This window comes from Vigna unguiculata, chromosome 4 (genome assembly GCF_037176805.1).
Source record: "Vigna unguiculata cultivar grain cowpea cultivar isolate G323 ecotype 2 chromosome 4, ASM3717680v1, whole genome shotgun sequence".
Classification (NCBI taxonomy): domain Eukaryota; kingdom Viridiplantae; phylum Streptophyta; class Magnoliopsida; order Fabales; family Fabaceae; genus Vigna; species Vigna unguiculata.
Window position 1 is genome coordinate 44796952 of NC_140795.1, and position 20837 is coordinate 44817788.

The window sequence follows — 20837 nt, forward strand, 5'->3', positions numbered from 1 at the left end:
AGAGAGTTTTCGTCAATGTTGTAGAGAGAAGAGTGTTTCGCAATAGGAGGCCCACGGGTTGGCTCGCTGTGCTGGCGGGCTTGGCAAGTCGAGTTAGTACAGGTTGGTAGGTTCTGCTCTCTAACCCGACTCGCTTTTTTCTTTTTACGGACCAACGTACTGGCCCTTTGGGCCTATTCCGTTTTGACAATCCTAGTTGTGGATGGTATCAATCTATAGAAAGGATATTAAGCATATTAACTCATTAATATATATATATATATATATATATATATATATATATATATATATATATATATATATATATATATATATAAAGACGTTAAGGGGATTTGTGCATCAAACTTGGTTAGTATAGACTATCTAAGATGAACTAGGTGGTTAGTCTTTATTAAGATATACATAAGACATGTGAGTCTTTCAAAAGGAGTCATGTGATGGTTAGGTGCATGTTAAGAATGCAACTCACATTTTTGTTATTTTGTTGACAATTTTAGTTTTTAATATTGGATTGTATATGTTTTTAATTCCTAAACTTTGCTATAAAATTGAAATTCATTTTTGTTTCAATTTTTATACATTTTGGTCCTCAAATTTTAAAATGAATGAATATAATTCTTTTAACCTAACTGCATTAATTTTATTTTACGTTTTCAAACACATTTTAAGATGACGTTTGAATTGTTTGTATTGTTTTGACATGTTTTAACTCAAATATAATTGTGAAATACCGTTTAACAAACAAAAATAAAAATAATATTATTAAATTAAAACGACTATATCTATTCAATTTTAAAGTTTAAAAATTAAAATATATTAAAATTTGATTGAGAGATGAATTCCAATTTTACATATAACTTCAAAAAGTATAAACTTAACCCTTTAATATTTGTTAAAAATATTGTTGAGAATTACTTTATCTTGATGACAATGTATTAATATAAGTTACACAGAGTGTATTAATAATTATATGGTATTACTCTTCCTTGTTATAATTATAATTATAATTATGTAACTACAAGAGCAAATCATTTATGAATAAGAATAATAAAATCCTAGCAGCAAATTTAATAACAGTAATAATAACAAATAATAATAATTTAATAATTATCTATGTTCAATCTCCTGTACACTTGATTAGAATATTATAATACACGGATAAAACTCAGTTTTTCACGCTTTGTTTCAGAACAAAATAAAATATTTGAATCTCGAAAGATTTGTGCAGTTCATGCCGTAAATCTTTTCGTCAATCGGATAATATCAAATCTTTTCAGACCCAATTCAGAATTGAACGGATAAACTCTCCGGTCAAATCCAATCAAAAATTGTATTTTCTGTATATTTTTAAATAGATGCCGACAATAAGTTGCAGAAGCAAAAGAACCTTCTAAACAACTCTTCCTATTTAATTTTCTACCAATCAATTAAGAAAACCAATTATTAAGTCAACTCCCAAGTCCAGATTAAACCATCATTATCCAAAAAAAAAAGTTAACTGAGAATCAATAGTTAGAATTTTCTATACATTTTAATCTATCTGAGATCAAACTACGTGTTAATAAGAAAATTAATGCCTTTTAAAACCCTACCCCTACTGTACAACAAACCCCAACACCTATTTTTTTTTTCCTCATCACTTCCAAAAGAAAACACACTAAATCAAACTTCACAATCAAAAAATGTTCTTCCCTCAAACTCTTTCACTTTCCCTTTTTCTTTATCTTCTCTCACCATTGAAGCACCCCAAAACTTCGGAATCCCCGAACCACCAGAATCAATAGGTTGCGAAGTCCACAAAACCCAACTGTTGTTATTATTATTAGTTGCAGCAGCAGTATTGCTACCTACACCCCCTTCTTCAATCCCCACAACGACGTCGTAACTGGCTGAACGATTCATCTTCATGGAATTTCCACATTCGCCATCTTCTAGAACCTTCTTCTTCACCTCCTCAGGAACTTTGATGGAAAAGCCCTCTAGAGAGTGACCCGTAGAATGCGACCTAACAAGAACACCAAAGTCCCTTACAGAATCTTCCTCCTCCAGCACGTGCCGCGCACATGCATCCCCTGTTTCCGCGCTCACGTCGCTGCGGCACACGGGACAGGTCACGTGCGCAGCCAGCCACGCCTCGATGCAGCGCGCGTGGAACACGTGACCGCACTTGGGCAGCAGCCGGAGCGATTCGTCGTCGGCGAAGTCCGCCAGACACACCGCGCATTGAAACGGGGCGTTTTGTGCCGCTTTGGGGTTATTCAGTTTGAGCTCGGAGTATGACATGACGGGGCACGTGGCGAGCACGCGCGGGTCGAGTCCGCGCGTGACTTGCGGAAGCGCGTGGTTTCGGTTGGATATGCAGCGGATGAAGACGAAGCAGAATGCGGTGATGAGAAGGGCGAAAACGAAGATGACGAGTGACAAGAAAAGCGTTGCTTTGACGGCGGCGTCATTGAGCGTTTCCGGTGAGAGAGATTGAGCGCGTGCGGTGCAGGAAACTGAAGAGAGCGATGATGCGAGGAGAAAGAGGAGTAGTACGATGTTCATTTGAGAAATTGGGGTTGTTGTTGTTGTTGGTTGCAATTTGAAATTTGAAAATGGTTGGTGTGGGAATGGTGGTTGAATAAATATAAGAAGAAAGGAAAAGTGTGGAAGAAAAGGGTTTTGTGTTGTGCTGGTTTTGTTTGAATGGAAAATGGAAAAAGATGCGATGGGGAAACGGAAAACTAGGAGCAGCAGAACATGGATTTGAAGGGAGAGAGGAACCTAGTTTTGTGGGAAATCTTAGATGGTAAACTAATAATAATTTTTGTCTTTTCTGCGGATCATTGTGTTTTGTCCTCACCTACCTACTTACATCATAACTTCTTACTTTTTATAATAATTACGTAATAAGTTGGTTATGAGTAAATTCAGAATATCTTAACCTACTGCTTTACTATCTAAATATATAATTAGATAAACAATCATTACAATCCTGCTAATAAAAAATAATTATCGATATTAAAGTTTGAATTATGTTCATATAACTTATATTAATTTAAAAATTATTGTTATCCATTAGTTAAATTGTGTGGTTAGAAAACTCCTGCATGATATTATTTATTATTATAATTATTATTATTATTATGTCTTAAATTTAGTTTATTTTATTGTTAATTTATTTTCTTAAAAATGGGTTTTGAGTTTTCAATTAAATGTCATTAAAGTTGCGGATTTTAACATAGCAAATGACGTGGCAATATCTAAATGCGTTATCCTAATTCGCGCCAATAAAAAGAATAGCTTTTTACTCATGATTTGACATTACTTAAATTGACCATCAATTTAACAATTTTAACATTTTAATTTTAACTATCATTTTAATGTGATAAATATATGGAATTAAAATAGATAACTTTTAAACTATTAATTAATTAAATTAAGAGAGTAAAACAGTGAAGTAGTTAAATCCATACACTAAAAAATAGTGTTTTTTATTAGCAATTATTTTATTGCATTATATAAATTGTTAGAAATATTTTTCATTTTGTGTTAACCGTTACAATTATTTATGTTATTTTAAATTTAAATATTTGTTTTGCAATTTAATTATTATTTCATTGATTCGTATTTCTCTTTTTTGCCCTTTTGTTTTCCGCCATGATTTATAAATCTTGGTTCTTTCACGAAGAGTAATACTGAATTGTGATTCGCTATGTATCACAAGTGTTTCAAAAGCTATTCCACGCATCAATTAGGGTTCGTTGAAGAGTAATACTGTCATTGTCTGGTATAAACATTTTCGTTTTGTTCTTGTTACATAAAATGCAAGTTGAAATCCCCGAAGGTTTGTATTTGTAGTATTTATTGGATTACTATTAAAACTTTGAATCAATTTTAGTGTTAAAACTCAAACACAATAAACCCAAATATTTTCCACAAGAAGAATCTGGGAAGAAGCGCATTCGGGTTTACATGGATGGATGTTTTGATTAATGCATAATGACCATTCCAATGCTCTCACTAAAGCAAATGCTCTAAGAGATGAATTGGTTGCGGGTCTCATGAATGATGAGGAGATGTGATAGTTAATAATTAGTGATTAATTTAAATACTAATTTTTTTAACAAAATTTTGGTAATTAATATTAGTGACTAATTTATAGTCTAATTAATTATTAATTATAATTTTTTTATTTATAATAGTAAATATTTTAAAACCATAATGAGAAATTATTTTTAATCTTTGAAATTGGTTGCCATTTAAGGAAATTTTTTTGTAGTGAATATGGGACAACAAAATGATTGCATTAGATATAGGCTTCTTTGATTTTTTTTTTTTCTCACTAAGCTCATGTTTAGGCATCACTTTCATTACATTGAAGATTTTATTAAAAAAAAAAAAAAAACATGGGGCCAAACCAAATCCATGGTAAAATTATTGCACACATAATAAAAAAAAAAAACTATTATGATAAAAACTTATCATTATCTTCAAGAAAATAATTTCATACTTTGAACTCCATATGTTGGAAGTCTCACATCGGCTAGATATAAGACTAATTCACAATATATAAGTGGGTGCAATCCTCACCTTACAAGCTGGTTTTGTGGAATTGAATTAGGCTTAAAACTCACTTTTAACACCATATATCAAGAAAATATATTCCTTTGAATATTAAAATATTTATCATTAGTCAATCTTCTCATATTCCAAAAAATGTCTTTAATATTTAAAAGATTTTGTTTTGAAAGATGAAGGACTAAATTGGTCAAAAGTTTTGATGAAGGACTAATTCTAAATTTCGCTGAAACTTGAGTTATATTAAGTATTAAATTAGAGCATATCGTTATTCATGTTTAGTTCTCATTATCTCTTTAAAATATATTTTGTACTTTAAATTTTGGATGACTTTTTTTTATATAACTTTCCAGAGTTGAATTTCATTATATATTCAATTAGATAGTAATAGATAATGGTAAAATGAAGATAATTAAATATTTTTTTACCAATTATAATTTTACTTATAGTAAGTTTTTTTTTTTTTCTTCCTTCTCATATATAAGGTCTCTTTTACTATTTCACGTAGATGTTTTTGCTACCATGTATGATTAGAATCAAATAGATACATTTTATCACTAGTAAAAAATTATATATATATAACAATTACATATAACATCATTTGGATTTGGAGCGGAATCAATGTAAAGAGGAAGGCGGTAGCATTTTCAAAATGTTTGAATATCATATTACTCTATTATATCTAGGCGATGTAATACGTTAAATATTACATCGCACCACTATAGTATCTATATCTCTTTATTTCTTAAAAAAAATTTACGAGAAATACGACATGCATTGGTCATAATAAACGATGTAGTAACTTTTGTTTTCTTTTCTGGCAAAACCTTTTTTTTTCATATTCTAGCGCTTCATCTTCTCTGTTCTCATGCATTTTGCTTCTTATAGCTTTCCAGCTGCAAAATTTGTCTTTCCTTCTTCTCCTCAAATAGAATCCACAAACACACAAATTACATCCTTCTTCTCAATTTTCCCACCAACCACGCTGATTTCAAACCTAGCGCACTCGATCATTAACGAGATTCCAGCGAAGCTTCGTCCAGGCAGCAGGCAACAACCCCCTTATCGGATCAGGTCTTCATTCTCGCCCCTCAAATCTCCTCCGCGCAACCACACGAGCTCGCGACACTTCCTTCGACGTCGAAGCTCGTGTCCCTCTCGCTGTAATGGTTGTAGAACCACTCGTGTCTACCTCGCTACTACCCTAGGTCAGTGCTGCTATTTCCAGCTAAGCCTCACGGAGCTACAGCGACATCCCACCTGAACGGTCGGGTTATGGTTATATATGAGTTATGATTATGGAGAAATTGTGATTATATATATATATATATATATATATATATATATATATATATATATATATATATATATATATATATTTTGGCGGAACTTGCACTAAAAATATAGGGAGTCAAATTAGATTTGTTATATATAATTTTTCTTTAAAAGAAAAACTATTTATTTTTTTCTCTTCATTTTCTCTCCTTCATTATATTGTAAGTAGCATATCACGTACTAATGAATTTTTAAATTCATTATATTTAATTTTGAGAACTTTATAGATTTGTTTTATATTGTTTTAAATTCTTGGTTCTTATTAAATCTCTCAAGTTTACTTAACGTAAATGCATTTCTTTTTAATCTTTATCACAAACCTTCCTCTTTAAAAAAAAAGAATCAATTTTTTTTTACTTTTTATCATAATCTTTCTGATATAAATTTATCACCTCTCACCTATTTAGAAAAAAATAAAATTTATATTCACAAATCACAATTATCACAATGCAAAACATAACAAAACTCATACTACTTTAATTAAATAAGTAACACGGTATAAATTCAAAACTTAAAAAAAAAAAAAAACTTACCATAGGTAACGAAAAACACAAAATCCCTAAATTTCATAATTAAGGGTTATAATAATTTAGGAAAAATTATAAGTAGGGTTCATACCAATTTCATAAAAGAATCTCTAAAATAAATCATAATAAGATACTAACATTTGATTTATGAGAGATAATGCAAGAATGTATACATCAATCTCAATCTATGTGTTGTCAATCTCTGTTTCCCAATCTATCTCTTTGTATTTATCTCTTTTCACACACTTTCATGATAATTTACATAGTGAAAATATCTTATAGTCAGAAAAAAAAATCCTAATCTCTTTTATAAATTAATGTCTCTATTAAAATTTATTATTTTATCTTTTATTATAATTTTTTAGAATATAATCTTAATATAAATAATATATAATATAATTTTAAAAAATATATAAATATATATAAAAAAAAATTCAAAAAAAAAAATGGGGGAGCCGTGGCTCCCACTGGTCATCACCTAGTTCCGCCATTGTATATATATATATATATATATATATATATATATATATATATATATATATATATATATATATATATATATATATATATATATATATATATATATATATATATATATATATATATATATATATATATATATATATATATATATATTAATTAGGGGTGGCAATGCGGGTCGGCCCGCCCCGTTTAGGCCCGTCTCGCATAAGGCCCGCACACCGTGGGCCGGCCCGCCCCGTCCCGCACATTTTATGCGGGCCGCATACTCTGGCCCGCCCCGCATATACGTTGGCCCGCGGGCCTACGAGTCCGCTTTTATTTTTCTTATTTTTTTTTATGATAAAACTTTCAATGTTTAAAATTGAAAAACTTTAAGAAATTCACAAAATTAAGTAAAGACTTTGATAAATTAGATGATAAATTGATAATTCAACATTTTCATCATATTCATACTAAGACATACACAATGAATTCTTTAAATTTTAGCACATTAAAAATTACATAATACTTGTCTTTTCCAGTTATACAAGAATTTGAAATGTTAATGCAAGAGTCCATAAAAGAAGTAATTAATATACACAAGTGCAAGTTTTTATTTTAATTTTATGCGGGCTTGCGGGCCGGCCCGCGCGGGCCGCGGGCTAGCCCGTGCGGGTCGCGAGCCTATGCGGGCCGAGCCCACGCGGGTCTGCGGGCTCACTATCCTGGCCCGCCCCGCATTTTTTCTGCAGGCCTGCGGGCCAGACCCACGAGCCAGGCCCTAATTGCCATCCCTAATATATATTGGCGGAAGTATGAAGGGACAGGGGAGCCACGGCTCCCCCAACCATTTTTTTTTATTTTTTTCTATATATTTAAAAAATAATTTTTATAAATTATTATTTTATTTATATTAATTGATTTTTATTTTATTTTATTTTCTATATATTTTTAAAAAAATATTTATATACTATTACTTATTTATATATTATTACCTTATTTATATTAATTTAGTTTGAAAAATCTTTTTTAAAATTTAAAAATTAGGTTTTTTTTTTCTAATATAATTTTGAAAATTTTTTTATTTGGTTTCTCTTTTCTGTGCCTTCATTTCTTTCTCCCGTTTTATTTTCATCTCAATTTTCACCATCAATTTCTTATTATTTTAAAAATCAAACTGCATTACGACAAAATTGAAGAGTTAAGGAACATTTTGGACCAAACAATTTCTTCTTTTGAGTAAGTTCATCTTTTCCTTTTTATTTTTGAAGCAATATGTTTCTCTCTTGTATGTAGCTTTTCTACGCTCTAGGCATATCTCTATCTGTTAGAGATCATAAAATCATGCTTTAATTGTTGATCAAACTCTTCTTTGTGTAGATAGAGCTATTTTAGTCTTTGAGGTTGTGTAAGGAAAGAACAAGACTAGGAATCTACTCTAAGGTAAGGGAAGCTAATAATTTAGAAGTTATTAATTTTCTTAAAATATTGAGTATTGCTTTTAAGATTTAATTATTCATAATTTTATCTTTTTTGTAAATAGGTGAGATGTGAAAATTTTATATTAGAAAAATTATGATAAAGAGTAAAAGAATTGATTCTTTTTTCAAGAGGAAGACTTGTAATGAAGATGAAAAAAATGCATCTACGTCATCTAAAATTGAGAAACTTCATGAGAATCCAAATATTGAAGAAAACAAAAAACAACTCTCTAAGGTTCCTAAAGTTACATATAATGAATTTGAAAATACTTTAGAACGTGATCCAGGAAAGCGTCTTCAAATTTGATAGTACCCACCAAATTAAATTGATGAGGTACGAAAGGCTCATCTAAAATGGGGTCCATATCAAATGTGTCTAGAAAATTATCCATTGTTATATTGTTTAGATTCTATTGTTATGAGTGCTTATTTTGAATAAAAAAATAATGTAAAGAAATTGATTTTTTTTTAATTAAAAGAAATTAATTTTTTTAATTAAAAAAATAATTTATATATAACAAATATAATTTGGCCCCCCTATAATTTTTGGTCAAGTTCCGCCACTATATATATATATATATATATATATATATATATATATATATATATATATATATATATGACATTTGACTTTATTTTTATTTTAAAATCTTAAGATAATGGTGTTATTGGTCTTTATTCTTATATAGTATTTAATTTTGTCTATTTTAAATGTGGAACTTTTTGACTTATATATATATATATATATATATATATATATATATATATATATATATATATATATATATATATATATATATATATATATATGACATTTGACTTTATTTTTATTTTAAAATCTTAAGATAATGGTGTTATTGGTCTTTATTCTTATATAGTATTTAATTTTGTCTATTTTAAATGTGGAACTTTTTGACTTACACTTGGATTATTCTCAACAATTTCTCCTCAAGGATGAGTCTCTTCTTTTCTCATTTTCATATGGTATATTTTCTTTCAGGTGTATGATGACCTTGTTTTAGTTATGATTATGCGGTCAGACACTTCGGTGATCCTTTTTGTTATGGTTATAGTTATGGTTATACGGTCAGTCACTCCGAACCATGGGTTCTAATACCATTGATGGGTTATATATTCTTTCATATATGGTTATATATGAATTATAGTTATTGAGAGATTGCGGTTCTATATATATATATATATGTGACATTAATATTACACATATAAAGATATTTGACACTATTTCTACTCCAAAACTTTAAGACAATGATATTTTGAGTCTTTATTTTTATATAGTGTTTAACTTTATCTAGCGAAGCATCATAGGTTCTGTTTTGATTTTGGGTTTTTGTTGAATGAATGATTTTGGATTGCTATATGTTTGTCGTATTATTGTTTTTGCCCTTGATTTTGGATTTTGTTTCGATTTTTTGGGTTTTGGCTGAATGAATGTACCTTTACCTTATGTTTATGTTTATGCAGGATTGATTCATGATTCATGTTAATGTGCAGATGCAAAGGCAAATAATCCACATATGTAGCAGACTGTTGGTTACTACACTCTGGTGGGTTCCAAGTTGCATCACAATTTCTCTTCTTGCGCATTGGCGGAAGATAAGTGTGATAGGGAGCCACGACTCCCAACGATTTATTTTATTTTATTTTTTATATAGTTTACAAAATATTTATACATTATTACTTTTTTTTTATTTAATTTGAAAAAGCTTTTTAAAAGTTTAAAAATTATGTTTTTCCTCTCTATTATAATTTCTTATACTTCTTTATTTGGTTTATCTCTCTTTTGTACCTTTATCTCTTTTTGTCTTCTTATTTCCATCTCAATTTTCACAATCAATTTCTTATTATTTTCAAAATCAAATTGCACTACGACAAAATTGAGGAGTTAAGGAACATTTTGGACCGAACAATTTATTCTTTTAAGTAAGTTCATTTTTTACCATTTTTTTCCGAAGCAATATGTTTTCCTCTTGTATGTAGCTTTTCTACGCTCTAGGCATATATATATATATATATATATATATATATATATATATATATATATATATATATATATATGTTAGAGATAATAAAATCATGTTATAATTCTTGATCAAACTCTTCTTTGTGTATATAGAACTATTTTAGGCTTTGAAGTTGTGTAAGGGAAGAGCAGGATTAGGAATCTACTCTAAGGTAAGGGAAGCTAATCATTTAGAAGTTATTAGTTTTATTAAAATATTGAGTCTTGTTTTTAAGATTTAATTTTGGGTATTCATAATTTTATCTTTCTGTAAATAGGTGAGAGGTGACAAATTTATATTAGAAAAATTATGGTAAAGAGTAAAAAAATTTATTCTTTTTTCAAGAGGAAGGCTTGTGATGAAGATGAAAAAAATGCATCTACGTCATCTAAAATTGTAAAACTTCATGAGAATCCAACAATTGAAGAAAATGAAAAACATCTCTGTAAGGTTCCTAAATTACATATAATGAATTTGAAAATGCTTTAGAACGTGATCCGGTTATTCGGGGAAGCGTATTCAAATTTGGCAATACCTACCAAATAAAATTGATGAGGTATGAAAGACTTATCTAAAATGGGGTCCATATCAAATGCATCTAGAAAATTATCTATTGTCTGGTAAAGATCTAAGAAGATTTCAGTATACATGGTTTAGCTTATTTCCTTCATGGTTAGAGTATTCGCTATTAAAAGATGTTGTATATTGCTTACTGTGCTATATTTTTAGTAAAAATCCAAGTGGATGGCTTGACTCAAATGTTTTCATTGTTACAGGTAATTGAGTTGATTTTCATGGAAATGGATATTGCAACTACATTCAGTTCTAATTCAATTATTGAAGATTTTAAGTCATTGGAAGAACTACCTTCAGTTCTGATTCAATTATTGAAGATTTTAAGTCATTGGAAGAACTACCTTCAGTTCTGATTCAATTATTGAAAATTTCCAAAGTCATTGAAAGAACGTAGAGGAACACTCTGACTAAATGTAACTTTTTTTTAATATATTATAATTGATAAACTTTGTGTTACTCTTTTATATATATATATATATATATATATATATTATTGTCATATTGTTTGGATTCTATTGTCATGAGTGCTTATTTTGAATAGAGAAAATGATATAAAAAATGAAAAAAATAATAATTAGAAAAACAACTTATATATAACAAATACAATTTGGATCTCTTTAAATTTTTGTTCAAGTTTCGCCAGTGTTCTTATGACTTATATCTATCTCCCGAGGAAATTATTATAAAAACTCTCTTGTCTCTTTGAAATGATAATCAACTCACTACTACTTTTTAATTTAGTAAATAGATAACTCAACTACTCATGTATGTTTCCACTCTCTCAATACCTCTATTTATAGTGAATGTTTGAGGTTTTTAGATGAAGAGTGATAATGGATATTAAATGTCCTTTAACTTTTCAAAGATGAATGTGCATATCTTCTAAGAGTAAAAAAATAATAATTCCAAACTTGGAATAAACCATTTATTACTTTTAATTTATAGGAATATTCATTAGTTTCGATGCATAGGAATTGCACCCTTAATTAAGGAGGGATATATTTCCAACCTATTGATTGTCTAAATGGTATAGATTAAGATATTAGGTGGTAAAAATATGAGATAAGAAAATTTTTATGTCCTTAAAATAGATATGTAGCTATGTTGATATCAGTGTAATGAACTTTTCTCAATTTATGATTATGCAATAATCTTATTGATCAAAATCTTTGATTAAATTAAGTGTTAGTATACGGTAAAGCATATTTAATATGAATATCGTAAAAGACATTTTGTTGCTTCTTTATTTAACATCCATTGTTTAAGTCTATTTTTATATCTAAAGTTCTAAAAGTTGAGTCACATATCATTTATGGAATTATTAATGCACTATGAGTTGTGATTATTTCTTGAAAATTCAAATGTATTTTGATTTTATTTACGGTAGTTAACCTTTCATGAGAAAAATATAAATAAATAAATTGAGGTAGAACATTATAAAATATGATAAAATTAACATAGAGGTAGCACTACTAAAAATTTTCATATTATTGCATGAGATTTTTCTTGCAAATTTGTTAAGAATTTTGCAAGAAAAGACTTTTTCTTGTTATTTCTTCTAAGAATTTTAATTGACAGGTAATTCCTTTGTGGGTAATTATTTTTTACAAAATTATAAAATTGGTAAGTATTTCCTACAAAATTTGTTGTGAAGAGTGTTTATACAAACTATCTTGCAAAAGAATTGGCATAAATTTCCTACAAATATTTTTTCATAACAAAATTTATAAATATTTCCTATAAGAAAAATTTAAAACAAAATTGGCAGAAAATATGAGTTTTTTTAAATAATGTACATTATTTACTAAATTATCAGCATAATAATTTTTTTCACAAAAAACATGAGAAACTTTTAACTGTGTATGCGTACAAAAATGCAAGTACTAACTTTATTTCTCTCTAAGACTCAAAGTAGTCACTCATTAATTCATAAAATCATGACAGATTAAAAAGGAATTATTTTCCAAAAAAAATCTTTGAAAGTTCTTTTTCTTACTAAAAATATAAAAAATCCATAAACTCAACATAACTAAAAATTTGTACCATAAAAAAGTAGAAAAATTATCTACATATTCACCTTACTTTCCTCTAAAATTATTAACACAAAACTAAAACAGGACAATCTTTAATTACACTATAATTATTCAACTTAAACCAATTAAATTATGTAACTTATTTTGTTACATCCATAAATTTATATGTAAAGGAGTCGGACAAATTAGAAACACAGTGTATAACCAAGAGAATTATGAGTGATAAAAATAATGACAAGAAAAAAAAAAAGGAAAAAATTACTTGGACACTCTATGGTCTCATTTACTATTCTTAAAAAGGGGAACGTGGATGAAAAGTTTGTCATAAGTTGCGAGGTAATTGTAGGAGAGTGTGCCGCAACAGTTGTGTTGATTTGTATTGTGTTTTATGAGAATTATTTATGTTTACTTATTACAGTGAATGGTGTAAGAGAGAGAATGGAAAGTAGGAACGGTGATTTGGTGTCTTTTTGCCTGTTAGGGTCAGAAATTATTTGAGAAGTCGTGATCATGGTTTCATGGAGAACACGCAAAAACCATCTGAAAGGGACATATGGAAAACCAGAAGCAGAACATGGATTTTCAGAACCTCTGCTTCTCTGATCTTAGTTTCACTAGTAATGGTACCATTTCGTTATTAACTTGTTTATTGACTTTTTTATATGATTACTTCAAAAGTCATTTCATAATCGAAATGTGATATGACAGAGATAATTAACATAATATAATAATATGCGATCAATATTACATCTTAGTAATATAATAATATAATAGAGAGAAATCTCACATTCTACTTTTATTAGGTGGCTTTCCAACAATTTTATTTACTCGGGAATATATAGAAATTAAATTGAAGCATTCACATTCTTTTTAAGATTAGTTTACTTTTGAATGGTTGATCAATAATTGTCATTATTATTATTTTTATTAAGTTTAATTTTATTTTTTATTAGTATTTAAATAAATAAATAAAATTTATTAAATAATTTTGGAAAGATAAGTATTTAATTTTTATTTGTGAAATATTGTGTTGATAATCATCTTATGTCTAGTATGTTTGTCTAATTCGTCCAACGAGCAAGTCTAAGTCAACCAGCAAGCAAGGTCAAGTCGTCCTGTGAGTGTGGTTGCGAAATTGGGTATTTAAATATATTTTCATGAGGGTTTTATTATCTTCCATGTTTTCACGATTAGGAATTGCTTATGGTGTTGGAGAGAAGTTTCCTAAGACTGTTTGTGTTGCTGGAAAGCCTTCCCTTCTCCTCCTTGGGTTTTCATCTTCATCCAGAGAATTTTGTCCTTTTTGATTGAGGAGGAGATGAATCATGAAATTGGAAATGGAGATGCGAAAGAGAGGTGTCATTATAGCGTAAAGCAGCTACCAAAAACCTTGTGAAGCCTTGATTTTGATCTATGGTTTCAATTTCTTTCCTATTTTTCAAAATTGTAATCTTTAGATTCTTTATCACGGAGAGCTAATCCTATTTGTTGATTAGATGTAATAAAGTGATTCTTTGTTTATTTTGTGATGTTAATATATATGTTTTCCATTTCAATATTAGTATTTAACTTCTATGCTTAATGCTTCTTATGGTTTGAACACCCCTGACTTAATTGTGGTTCTTGAGCAGTTGAAAAATATCTCTTGAACCTACAATTGAATTAAATACCTAATGAAACTTTTATATGAGAATATAATTTTTTTCATTAGTAATCTTTAAGACTCTTAAACTTAATACATGATTTTACTTGTTAATGATCCAAAGAATTGAAATTTGATGAGTTATCATAAGTCCAAAACATCTAAGAATAGAATTTGAGTATAACTGTGAGTTGATTTTAACATGAAATTAGAATTGAAATATATGTAAATACATGAAAAAAAAGTGAATGTACAATTTTTACTTTTTATTTTTATATATTTTATGAACTTTGTTGTCTAATTAAATTATGAATTACAAATTGTCAAAGCCAATACAAATTTGTTAAGAAAACAATATCTAAATTTTTCGCTTTATTATTTATATGGTATACTTGAGAATATCTAGTATACTTGACAATATGATAACAGAGTCACTCAAAATTATTTCAAGTTGTGTTGGACCCACGTAAAGTTTGCCTTTAAAACGAAAAATAGTTTAGAATGATGAGCAGTTTATTTCTGCACAGGTTTTTAGTGGAATTCAGAGCCCACAAATAGTAAAATTACTGAGTTGTTTTGAAAGCATTCCAACCTCACTTCAACAAAAAAGAGGCTTCCAATAATAGGATAAAGATAGTTTAATCTACTTTTTTTATCCACTTTTAATTTACTCCTTCAATCATCATTAAATCATTTATTTTGATTCTTTCAAGTGATGTAATAATCTAATAGTGATTAAAGTGATAAGTTAAAAATAGATAAAAAAAATGAATTAAAATATCATTGTCCCCAATAATAATCCCCAATAATAATAGGCCGATACAAAAACAGAAAATGCTTCACTTTAATTTCCATATAAGCACAATCCATTCCCATTAATTTCCAATATTAGATTTAAAAGACGGTTAAGACACCATTTTGTATTGAATAAAAAGCTACAAAATTATAAATGAGACTATTCCTAAAGATGTCAAACATCAAGTTAAAAATAATCAATTCATGTTTTGTTAAAGCTAAAAATTTTATAATCCATCTCAATTTAATATAGACTAGTTAAAATGTATGAAATAATATACGAAATAACTATGATAAAAAAATTATAAAAGATGATAAAAAACTAATATAGATTTTGGTGAATTGCATATCAACTCACATTTAATTCAGTTTGACCTCATTTAACACATAAACTATGTTTGATTTATTCAACATTTAAAATAATTATTTTTTTTAAGCTAACCCGGCTCAAACTCGTGTTAAACTCGCATATAATCAATTTTAACATCTCTAATTAAAACTACAAAATTCCATGATTTTTTATAAATTTCATCTAAAAACAGAGAATACCCAAACGATTCTAATAGTCTGAAGAGCAGATTCTTCACATACTTGGGTTTATGTTCAATTGTCAAAACTCAACTTCGAGGCCTGTTTTGGAGTCTCAAATTAGCCATTGCTACGAACGGAAAATAAAATTTGAAAAAGAAAACCTACAGTAGAGATGAATTCTCAAAAGTTCTAAGCTTCCAGCTACCATCATTGCTATGAAATTTCCTTGCTTTAGGTCTAAAATGTAGTAAAAGACATTGAGAACCTAACCATTCCTTAGGCCCTGTCTTCAAGAAAGCAACAAACTGTCACCATATTGAGCCGCATGGGATTCTTTGAGTGCATAGATCAACAACCTAAACAAGAATGAGTAAAAATTAGTCAAAACCAATTTAGATTAGGGAGTAAACCTATAGCAATAAATTTTCAAGCATTTCAATAGGTCCAATTAAAAAAATGACATGCCATAAGTGGTAAATCTTCTTAGGCTTCAAATCGAACTTGTAATGCCAAATAACTACACCAACCATGCAAGCAAAAACTAGACTAAAACAATTTTATGCCAATACAAGCTCAAGTTTCAACATAATTTGCAAAAATTAAGAGTGCTTACTTTTATTGAATATAATACAGCAAGCGAAACTGACTAAAACACAAGAAGTTCCAGACATATGTTAAGTTAATCAGCTAACTAGATCTCTTTAAGCATTATCTTATCAAAAGAATCATAAAAAGTTAAATCAACAGAATTATTACCTTGCACAGATTATACATGACAGTTCCAAAAAAACATGTAATTTTCTGGAAGACATAGCATATAAACTATATTGGATTAACAGGGGATAAGGAATAGAAAATCGAATTGGGCTTTGAAGTCTGAGAACACTGAATATTTTCTAGCAATGCAGAGGTACTACTTCATATGCTTAATGCAATTAAGTCAGTTAGTATGGTGCAAAACCGTACACATGCTTAATGAAATTAGGTCTGAGAAAGTATTGCAACTAAAAATGTATAATGTATGTCACTTAAATTTAAAAATTCGAAGTTCATAAAACAAATGAAATTAGATCAATTACAACTTTTAAGCACCCATTCCAGTTTCTTGCAGTGACTAGTCAAAAGTCTGCCATGAATACACGGCAGATGCCATTGCAGTCTATAATAGAAGCATGGTGGATATAGTAAAAAAGCATTCTACAAACAAAAAGTATACTTGAAAACTGCAGAATATAATTAAAAAACAACATCGATAACAAACTATGAAATACAAACATGTGGTAAAAAATAAAGTTCACCAAAAGTACACAATCCACAAACTTATACTAAGAAGCCTCACAGTTCAGAGAGAACAAATTAAAGAATCAATAGAAAAGAACAGAGACTTGGATAAAAGTAGACAAATAAAGACAACTGAAAAGGAAATGAAGATTAAAGAAAATTAGAGATACAAAGAATCGGTTGAAAGAGAAAGAAACAGATAAACAGGGACCCAAAGAACACAGAAGATACTTGAAAGAACAAAATTATTAATTTGCAAAAGACAGACTCCTTTGCTGGACAAGGTGGAAGCATTTCATCAATCAGGTGCCTAATGTTAGTTTGAAATGGTTAGAGAATCTTTAGGCTTTCCTTTTAAAAGAACAAACAAAGGGAGGCTTGTACCTCAAACATTTTGTTTGCAGTCAGAAAAAGTATCTCAGGTTTAGAAAATGAACAATGACTCATTTAACAGAGCTTAACCCCAAAAAGCAAGATGTAATGTATGACACATTTTACAACACAAAACCACATTTTACAGTTAGAGATACATAAATTAATCAAAAGAGATGGTTGTATATCTTTTGTCCCTGAACTTCAAAGAAGTTAGGTTTAAAACAGAACATATCGGACTGATTACAACCACTTAATAACTCCTCATAGTGGTATAGTGGTAGCTTATTAAATTTTGTAATTTTCATTTGCTAAATTGAAAAGAAAAAAAAAGAATTGATGACACACAATATAGACGAGGCACGTACAAACACAATCCATAACTTGCTACATAAGTGCATCACCATATCATGGAAAAACAGAAACATGAACAAAGTAAAACTGAATAATTTGAAAAATTTTATACCCCAAGAGTTAAGCATATATATGTCTTTCATCAATCTGTGAAGTCAAACTCAATTTTGACCGCTGGAGAGTTCTTAAGTAAGTATGGCAATGATATCTTTAATATATCATCAGATACTTCTTCATATGGTAGCTTCTTCACAGTCAATGTCTTCAATTCAACAAAAGAAGGAGGTCGAATGCCCGCTGCACGAGGTTTTGATAGATCCTACAGAGATAGAGAAAATTGGAATTGAAGACATACTTTGATCAACATTCTTAATTGAAAGACTGAGTAATAGGAAAAAAATGGCACAAGAACACAAGAATATTATATGTCTTATGAAAAAAATAAAAGAGGTAAAGAGTAAAAGCATAGTAACTCACTTGTACTATTAACTCAAGAGCACTCAGAGACACTGTCATCATCTTTAAATCAGTTATCCCTTGCAGCCAGCATAGGATGAGTAACTGTGTCTTGTGATACCATGAATTTCCACGTGACTCGATGGTTAATTCCTCAAGGGACGAAAGATTGGGTATGGACAAAAGTGGATGATCAGTATGACCCGATAAAGTGAGAGAACTAAGGTTTGGAGTACAAACATCAATTCTGAAAAATCCTGCTTCAAAGCTGCCATCTAGGATCAGATTGGAAAGGTTAGAATTGGATATACGAAGGAATTTTAGACCATTATGCAACGAACAACCTTCAAGTATCAAACTATTCAACATGCGACAATTAGAAAATGGCTCAGCATAGTCATTGACAATTGCAGTAAAAGTGACAGACTCAAGCTGCATGCTTCTTATTGCTGGCATGTCCAGAGACTCTGGAAGTAATATCATAAAAGGGTCATAACTACTAACAGAAAGCTTAAGAAATGTCAAGGACTGACAGGAAAAGATGTGAGGGCGAAACTCAAAACTGGGTTTAGAATTCAAATTTATAAAGATTGTCAATTGTTGAACATTGTGCTGCACGGCATATTTCATGAGCCTATTCAGGAGCTGGGGCTGAGCATAACCGCGACGAGTGAATTCAAGATTAAGCAGGGAAATAGAATCATCACGTTTAGATAGAACGTGAGACACAAATTTCTTGAAATTGACAACATTATTAAAGAAGAATGTGTTAAATGCAAGAGTAGTGAGATGTTTCCAGAGATCCTTCCATCTTTTAGACAAGACACAGGTTTGAACAGCATGCTTTGTGTCCATAAACTCCATAATGTGGATCAGAACACAGTCAGGCAATTCACTCAGCCTGTCCCTCTTCCCTTCTCTATCTCTTCTACTCTGCCTCTTTCTCTTCTTCCTTGTCTTCATAATCAACTTCCCTACTTTTCCTTCTCCTACTGTTGATACCTGACCATAAAAATGTTAGAAAAAATACTTCTCAATCTCATATATGCTTTAAATTGCAGGAAATTAATAACCTTTCTAACATATTTTTCATTTTTACAGGGCAAACAACCATTTTTATTCATAAAGGTGTAAAACAATACCACATTAGTATATGAAAATCAGAAAATTCAAACTAAATCCTCATGTTGTCATTTAGTCTTAAACTTAATTACTTATTGTCACTTTAGTCACAAAGGGTCTGATTGTCTGATTGCATGCAAGTTATTCACTTTGGTCACAAAGGATCTGATTGCATGCAAGTTATACAAGCGTCTTTGGATACAAGACAAAACTGAAAACTGTTTTATAGATCGTAAGGACTGGAAATACAGCATTAGTAGATGAACACTCAAAAGCTCTTCTAACAGTGTATCCACACAAGGCCTAAGTGTTTTTCAGAGTTTCTTGTCTCATTGCATGCAAAAGAAATAAAAAATATAGAACTTTTTCCAATTAATAAATACTCTAAAAAATCCTTCTAACAGGTTCTTGAAAAGGATTAGAGTTATTCAATCAATAATTCCATTTTGAACAAAAATAAGAAACAACTTACTCTCCCTATCTCTCTTTCTAAAGAATTTTAGCATCTGAGGATAAACCTTAGACCTCCCATGGTGTTTTTTTCTTTTCTTTCTAAAGTATGAAAAAAAAAAACCCTATTAGAAGTTATCATTATTAGAAAAAATCTTTTTTCTGTCATTTCTAAAATAATTAGTAAAACGAAAAAGGGGACGCAGAAGTAATACCTTATACTTCGGAGATGTCACAGTTACAAAGTGGCAGCTTCAAATTTCTTTATAGAATGTTTGGTTAGGGTTTGAATCCATGAATCGTTGAAACCGATGAAACCAAACCAATTTGAAACTGAAGCGCCGCACACCGAGTGAAGTGAAGGATCATTACATCGTTTGTTTTGGTGACACATCTTCCGCTCGCTCTTATATAGGCAATTTTTTTTATTGTTTTTTATTCTTAATCTATGTAATAGTTTTTTATTTTTGTTTTTGTTTTCTATTAATACAATACTTTATTTAAGTTACATCTTTCATAACTTTTTTATAACAAATTTAATTAATTTAGTTATCAAATTATATATATATATATTAATTAGTTTCTGTCAATAATTTTTGTCTATCCATCAAATAAGTAAATAAAATTAAGATAAAGAAAGAACGATCTTATAAGAGCGCCACTAATTAAATGTAAAAATGAAAACAGAAATAATTAAAATATTATAACAAAAGTATATATTAAGAGAATAAGAATATAATGAAGTCATAGACAATTAGTATTTACTAAATTTATAAATATTAATCTTTCAAACATATACATCAATATATGCACTACAGTGAGCAGTAGTACAATGA

At 29.3% G+C, this 20837-nt stretch overlaps 2 protein-coding genes across 3 annotated transcripts; both read right to left on the bottom strand.

Moving 5' to 3' along the window:
• Window positions 1-1477: 1477 nt before the first annotated feature.
• On the bottom strand, window positions 1478-2820 carry LOC114180882 (E3 ubiquitin-protein ligase ATL31-like). The gene has a single exon (XM_028067174.2). It carries the CDS (start codon window positions 2545-2547, stop codon window positions 1663-1665), a length of 885 nt encoding a protein of 294 aa, XP_027922975.2. The 5' UTR covers window positions 2548-2820; the 3' UTR covers window positions 1478-1662.
• Window positions 2821-15928: 13108 nt separating this feature from the next.
• On the bottom strand, window positions 15929-20385 carry LOC114180403 (F-box/LRR-repeat protein At3g26922-like). 2 transcript variants are annotated; one of them, XM_028066718.2, is made up of 4 exons: window positions 20217-20385; window positions 18451-19431; window positions 18086-18292; window positions 15929-16322 (listed from the first exon to the last, which is right to left on the bottom strand). In XM_028066718.2, exons 2-3 carry the CDS (start codon window positions 19390-19392, stop codon window positions 18116-18118), a joined length of 1119 nt encoding a protein of 372 aa, XP_027922519.1. In that variant the 5' UTR covers window positions 19393-19431; window positions 20217-20385; the 3' UTR covers window positions 15929-16322; window positions 18086-18115. The 2 variants fall into 2 exon arrangements, with proteins under 2 accessions (XP_027922519.1, XP_027922520.1); XM_028066719.2 differs by having other exon boundaries at window positions 18451-19421; window positions 20217-20375.
• Between the last annotated feature and the right edge of the window lie 452 nt (window positions 20386-20837).